General features: G+C 32.1%; 1 protein-coding gene across 1 annotated transcript in view; it reads right to left on the bottom strand.

Annotated features, from left to right (window-relative positions):
• Nucleotides 1–4,961: 4,961 nt before the first annotated feature.
• The window catches only part of LOC108747940, a 7,428-nt gene continuing 4,424 nt past the window's right edge, over nt 4,962–7,965 (bottom strand). Inside the window, exon 2 of the mRNA XM_018485841.1 lies at nt 4,962–5,161. Within this exon, the coding sequence (XP_018341343.1) occupies nt 4,962–5,161 (200 nt within the window). The remainder of the gene's footprint in view (nt 5,162–7,965) is intronic.

Here is a 7,965-nt window from a genome sequence, read left to right as displayed (position 1 = left end):
AAAAAAAATTTTTACGTGCACTTTGTAGCTGATTCGGAGTCATACAAATTTCTCTTATTAAACTTCAACCAGTTGCGAGATATTTGCTCGTATATCTATGGACGGACATCCTGTGTATATTATAAGTTTATTTAATATTTATATATATTAAAATTGTATAACATATTTATTAATAATAACATTCATACATATATACAATGAATGCAAAAAGCATTCGTAAAAAAAAAATATTTTTTTATAAAATTTTTGTTTTTTAAAAGTAAATATTATTCTGCGAGAATCATTAAATTGATGTCGAATCGATAAATACGATGATTTCAACATCAATTTGACGTCGATTCGACGTTTTAATTGACGATCATTTCTTGTTGGATATTTAACAATTTATTCATAAAGAATAAAATAGACTGTCTGTTTCTTAAAATTATATATACCAAATAGATGTGTATTAATTATACAAAATTATCTAAAAAATAAGAGAAAATTAGAAATTGTATTGTTTGAATGCTCAAAAAGTATTTGTACAGATGATAAATTTAATTTCTAAAATCAGGAATATGCGAAGCTCGTTTGTTTATGTAAGAAGAGAATGTATTCATTGTATAAAATTGCTAATTAATGTTTATTTTCTACAAATAAGGCTTTTTATAAAATTTTTATTTTTTAAAAGTAAATATTATTCTGCGAGAATTATTAAATTGATGTCGAATCGATAAATACGATGATTTCAATATCAATTTGACGTCGATTCGACGTTTTAATTGACGATCATTTCTTGTTGGATATTTAACATCAAATTTCTTTGTACAAATACTTTTTGCTCTCACTGTACATACTTATCAAAGTAATAACATCTAAAGTAACAAACAGAATACTATTGTAAACTCTGCGAGTTTAGATTATCTGAAATTCAGATTTATAATTAAGAAATCGTAATCGTGATTTGCGATTGACAAAATATGCCCTTGTGACATATTCTTTTTATATATTTCGTTCTATATAGGAAACAATGAGAATTGACGGTAATTTCTCAGAAAATCCTTCAATAGCGTACAATTGGGGTCATCCTTTCTTGTGCATTGACAAGCGCAAATCCAATGTCGATTTAATAACATTATTATTGTCGCTTACGTAACTTTGCATTTATGTGGCGGCCGTGCTCGCTATTTCACGCACGCTGCCTCGTCATGCTAGAATTCCGTCGAATTGACGGAATTCAACGTGCGGTTAGTACATTCGATTTACTGTGAACATGCAATGACAGATTCAACAACGCGATGATAACGAGGAAGAAAGAGAGAGAGAGAGAGAGAGAGAGAGAGAGAGAGAAACGTATATTATCCTGGTACCGAAATTAATTATAATCTCGTGGTAGCATAATAACAATTTTTTTCGTTTTTCTCGTAGGTGTGGCACCGGCCTTGTTTTAATGTTCAATTATCATCGTTATTTCTATGCGCGCCGGCATGACTCAATCGCGACGCGTATTACCGTGTACGTCGTCACAGTCGTCTCGAAGGAAAAGGATACAACGCATTAAAAAGATACTACTTCACAATGCGTCATCCTTCTAACAAACGAACATGTTGGTATATCTCGTGCTTGAAGAGCAGAATTTTTTGCCATAACGATCACGCAATAGATTTATTCTACTCTATAATACACGTAAACGATTGAAGAACGTATAAGGCAGGCGCATGTTAAAATGCAAAGAAAACATACTTTAAAGTGTTTAAACATTATCGATATCCACGTTTCATTAAATTTAACACATGTTATGTTATATAATTAGAAAGTTAATGAAATTGCCATGTTTAGACAGCATATATATATAGACAATCCAAAAAATAACTTTTTAAATCCTCGAATTATGAAAACTATTCTTTTTCTGTGCCATTTTTTATTCAAAAACATTCAAGAATTCCAAAAGGTCTTACTTTTATGTTATCAATTCTGAGCTTTTTTCAGAAACAAAAAATCTTTTCATAATCAACTATCAGAAATTTCTAATGAAATTGAAATATAATAGCTTTTAGATAGATTATCCAACACAAACAACAAACACATAACTTTCAGTTGAAGATTAGTATCTTAAATTAATTTTTACGTAGAAATAAACGAAATTGTACTGTCAAAATACATCTCATTTAGAAAATACAGTTCATATTATATATATTATAGATTTTCTATACTGACAGTGTAGAGGAGACTGGGGACAGTTGTAACTTTTTAGAAATATAGGTATATATATTTCTTTATTTATTACATATATGTTTATTTTTTTTAACGCATTTGACAAAACAACTATTTAGAATGGTTCTATTTGCAAAAAGATGTAATTTTAGACAGTTTATAAGTAAAATATCAAAATCCGAATTAGTGCATCTTGCTTCGATTTGAGGCAAAATGAAACAGAGCTGGGAAAAATTGTAACATGTTATAAAAACAAATTATCTGTTTTAAAACAGAAATTTATTGCTTTAAAAACAAATTATCTGTTTTAAAACATAAATTCACTGCCTTAAAAACACAAATTCTGTGCTTTAAAAATAAATTATCTGTTCTAAAACAGAAATCATTTTCTTAAATTATATTTGTTTTTATATCAGTCAATTTACTATTAAAAAGCAATGAATATACGAAGGCAAGTCAATAAGTTCTTAAAAGATCTGTTAGAGGACACTCGCAGTGACATGTCATATTACTTTTTGACAAGTACAATAGCATCTTTCAGCTGATTACTGTCAAATTTTGAGCTAAATTCATCGCGTGGTTTTATTTCTGTAGACGATTAAAGCGAATAATCTTTGTATTTTTTGCAAAATGGAAAAAAAACGAATTCCGTGCAGTGATTAAATCTACATATGAAAGATTTAACCGAAAGAAATCAAAGCCAAGTTGGATAATGTTCATAGCACATCTGCACCAGCGTTTGCGACTGTATATAATTGGGTGAATGAATTTAAACGTGATCGTACATCCACATGTGATGCACCTCGTTCGGGACGTCCAATTGAGGCTGCTACGCCAGAAATTATCGATAAAGTCCACGATATTGTTTTGATTGATGGACGAATGAAAGTGCGCGAGCTTGTTGAAGCCACAGGCATATCACATGGCACAGTGATTTCAATTTTGCAGGAACAACTGAGTATGAAAAAGCTATCGACAAGATGGGTGCCGCGTTTGCTCACTGTAGACCATAAGCGCGACCGTGTGACGATTTCAAAACAATGTTTGAAGATGTTTCAACGTAATCCAGATGAATTTCTGCGTCGATTCATTACTGTGGACGAAACATGGATCCATTACTTCACACCCGAGACGAGGGAACAGTCAAAACAATGGACTTCACCGAGTGAACCAGCTCCGAAGAAGGCGAAGGCCGTGAAGTCGGCCGGAAAGGTGATGGCCACAGTTTTTTGGGATGCACGCGGTATAATTCATATCGATTTCCTTCCAAGCAAACGATCAATGGCAATTACTACGCAGCCTTATTGAACCGTTTCAACAACATGTTAAAGAAAAAACGTCTCCATTTGGCGAAGTAGAAAGTCTCCATCAAGCTCTTCCATCAAGACAATGCACGGGTTTACACGTGCCCGGCACCGATGGCCAAATTCAAGGAATTCCGCTACAAATTGCTTCGCCATCCAGCATATTCGCCAGATTTAACCCTCTACGACTATTTCCTGTTTTCAAATCTAAAGAAATGGTTTGGAGGAAAAAGATTCACCACCAGAAAGCAGCTCATCGCCAAAACAGAGGCTATACTTATTTTGAAGAGTTGGACAAATCATATTATTCGGACGACTTGAAAAAATTGGAGAATCATTGGATCAAGTGTATCAAGCTGAAAGGAGACTATGTTGAGAAGTAAAAATAAATCGATCAAAAAAAATGTGTTTTACTATGTTTTTTTAAAAACTTATTGACTTGCCCTCGTATGTAAAGCAGTAAATAATATCTATTACAGTAAGTACTTACAACGCATTTGCGGCCATAAAGCATAAAAATGTAACCTCAGCGCGTATTTGCATTGCAGTATTTCGTAGCTGTGACAGCCACGTTCTGAATGATCGTCAATTTAAAATATTTCAGTTCACGAAGTAGAGCGACACTTTTCTTATCAAATCTTTATTTTTATGCAAAAACACATCGATTCAGTGCATTTTTATCAAAATTTGAGACGAGCGGGCTCTTCTTAACATTTACTGTTAATTATAATGATATTACAATGTACTCTGGCGACTCGGTACTTTTAACTCCAAACCGATGTTGTTAAAATTTATGTAAATATATTTGAAAACCACTAAAAAATATTTAAAAAAGATATGCACATAGCTTGAGAAAATGTATTTTTAAATTAATAAAACGAAAACATTATAAAAAGCATTTTATTTTAAAATTAAAGCGAAAAGGTATAACATCGTTACACTTACATGGCTTATCTGAGTACCCTGCACATAACTTGTTTTATATGCGGCGCATGCGCGATTAATATCATCAGACAACACAGGCCTCGATATCGGCTATTTTTGTTCTTTATACGATCATTTTATCTCTTATCATTTAAAAGATATACGCATTATTACAACTAATCTCCGTTACAACTGTCTCTAGTCTTCCCTACATCAGAATATGATCTTTCAAGTTTCATTATGGAAGCCCCCTTTTATTTTTAAAAAATTATTTCATCAGAATACAAGTGAAAGATATCATAATGCTGAACTTCTCATTCAATTATATCTTATATGTATAGTTCTTACTTATGAGAAATTAAACTTTGCTGTCTCCATCTATCGACAGTGCTGCACAGTTACTCGCAAATAAATGATTCTTTTTTAAACAAAATACAGGAATTTATAAATAATGTAGGAAGATAAATCCTTTTTATAATTCATAACAATCTATGCCATATGGATATATAAATATATTGGAATATTTTTATAAAAGAGAATTTATACAGTGTTATTCCATACAAATAAGTAGGCAATTTTACCTCGTTTGACGATTTTGCGACAAATGGGTTTTGAAGAGCCGTAGGGACCTGGGTCACAAGTTCTTATATGAAACGCAGCTTGATGATCTGTAGTATTCATCGGGTCGTTACACATGACATTTACATTGGACGAACACACCCAACATCGTAAAGCGGAACCTGTTAAGCACATAAAAATTTATAAAACATAATTTTATAATTTAAGTGTCGAAACAATATAAATGCGTTTAAACATAAAAAGTAATAGATTACATATTCTCTTCACCACATTTTTGACATAGAATTATTCATATAGAATTATAAAAAAAATACACTCAAAATGTAAACATCTTTATTTTATAACATTGTAATGACAATACGTATTCTTTTTTAATAAATGTGAAGAAACGTAATTATTTTTTTTTTAATGTTACTGATCAATAGACATGGAAATGTCTCGCATCAAGTGAATACGCAGTGCAAGACCGTACCGTGTCTTTATTCACGCGAGATAGCGAGTTGCGAGCGAGTCGATCTGGGATTATCGGTTTTTTAATAAAGGTTAAACCGATCGACTTCTGAGTGTAATAAGTAGCAATATACAAATAATAGACTTTTAAAAATAAATAATATAGCAAGGACAAGCCAATGAAAATGCAAACGCAGGTTGCGACGGCCATTAAAAAATACTTTTAAAACAATTATAATTATAAGTAGATTCCGAACGAAATTTTTGCTGAAACTAAACTGAAATACTCGACTACATTTCAATTTCAACCGAAACCGAAACCATAATTAAAAAATAGGAATCCTATAAAAGCCATACATATAGACATGTCCATATATCCTTTCTTCATAAATATCATAATTTATTGAAACAATAATTCAATTTCGGTCAAAATCAAAAATCGAAATTTTGATTGTGTGTCAGTTTTAGCCAACGAATGTAACAATCTCAAAACATTCGTTTACAGATTTAAATTATCTTAAAAAATACAATCACCTCCTTGAGGGTACAAACGAAACCGATGGTAGTAAAAACGAATACAAATGATCTCGGAACAGCACCCAGAGATTTCAAATATCTTAAAGTATGGTGCTGGCATTTTTTTAACCCTTTATATTTTTGAAACTCTTGAGGTATAAATGAAAAGAAAGATAGTGCAAACGGGTACAAACTGAGTTTAATTTAATGTCTATTAAAAAATATTATCTTTAAGTCGGATGCCAGGTTCACATAGGTACTAAGAGCTTTTCTAATCGTCCCTAGCTGTTTTGAAAATTTCCAGTCATATTTAGGTAATTTTTCGGTCATATACAATACATGTAACTTCCATGTAAAATTACATGCATTTTTTTCAATGAACAGATATTCAGGACCTATTATAAAACTGGAGGTTATATAGATGTTGTAAAAACGTAGATAAATTTGTTGGTAAACGTTTTAAAATGATTCTGTTACAATAAAAAATAACGGTTTATATATTGGTTTCATAAATGTTTTGATCGTTATTTCTAACGTTTCCTACACGTACACTTATAACGTTAACATTTAAAACATTTACTTATAATCATTACTGATGTTTTTTCAATAGGTTTTTAACATTTTTGTTCTACTTGGGTTTCAATCGAATCTGATACGTAATGAGTGCTTGTTTTTAGTTTTGGTAAAAGTTTCGGTCGGATTCTAATTACGTAGGTTGCTGGAAAAGTTTCTGCAAACAATATGAAAAAAAACATGTAAAATTCGGTAAATGGCTTTATTATTTTTCGAAGTATTCGCTTTTAAGATCGATACATTTTTGCATACGCTCGAATCAATTTTCGAAGCATTTTTTCCACTCTAAGGCTGTAACTTCATAAATCAGTGTACGAAATGTTTCAACAACTGCTTCAGGCAAAACCTGACTCAAATCGCTCACCATGCATCTTATTTTTAATGTTTGGGAACAAAAAAAAGTTATTAGATGATAGATCAGGTGAATACGGACAATGAGTCATCAATTCGACATTATTACTGGATAAAAAATCAACGATTTGACGTGCTGTGTAACAGCTGGCGTTGTCATGATGAAGGATGAGACGATTTCGGTTTGTTCTACGCAATTCATTTATGACTTCTGGCAAACAAATTGTTGTATACCAATCAGTATTTACAGTCCTTCGATCCTCTAAAGCCACGGCTGTCACATGTCCGGTATTTTCGAAGAAACAAGCAATCATTTGACAGCACTGCGTGAACGAACAACTTTTGTTGATTTCGGTTCATTTTGAAATACTCAAACAGTGGATTGTTATTTACTTTTGGGCTCATATGGAATAGATCAATGTTTCGTCCCCAGTAACGATGTTGTAGACCAAATTTGACCGACTTCGGTTGAATTTTTCGAGCATTTCTTTGCTCCATTTAACACGAGCCTTTCTTTGAGCTTCGGTCAAATTGTGTGGGATCCAACGACTGCAAAGTTTCCGTATGCTCAAGTGATCATGCAAAATCGTATGTATTGCTTTCAATGTCAATGTCTAAGGATGCCTGAATCTCGCGGTATGTTATATGCCGGTCTCAATCATTTCACGCACAGCATCAACATTAATGGCAACAACAGACATGGATGGACGACCTTCACGGAATTCATCGCTAAGAAAGGTACGTCCACGCTGGAATTCGGCAATTATAAACAGTCCTATTGGATGGTGCTTCATCCTCAAAAGCCAAATGGAGTCGATCGATGCATTGTTTCGGAGTTAGATTACATTTGTACCACATTAATCGTAATCGTAAAAAATCATTGCCCGAAAATTTTCACGCGAAATTTCCATTTTTTTACAAAATAACTTCTTTTAAAATATGATTGGAAACAAGACCGTCTATATAAATATTACAACTTTAAATACAAAGCGCCTTCCCGGTCCGAGTGTTAAGATGTTGAACTACTATCTAATATACATTCAATTAAATTGAATTAATATTTCAGAAATAAATT

This window comes from Trachymyrmex septentrionalis, unplaced genomic scaffold (genome assembly GCF_001594115.1).
Source record: "Trachymyrmex septentrionalis isolate Tsep2-gDNA-1 unplaced genomic scaffold, Tsep1.0 scaffold205, whole genome shotgun sequence".
Taxonomy (NCBI): domain Eukaryota; kingdom Metazoa; phylum Arthropoda; class Insecta; order Hymenoptera; family Formicidae; genus Trachymyrmex; species Trachymyrmex septentrionalis.
Note: the sequence above shows the minus strand (reverse complement) of the source record. Positions and strands in the feature narration are given on the sequence as shown.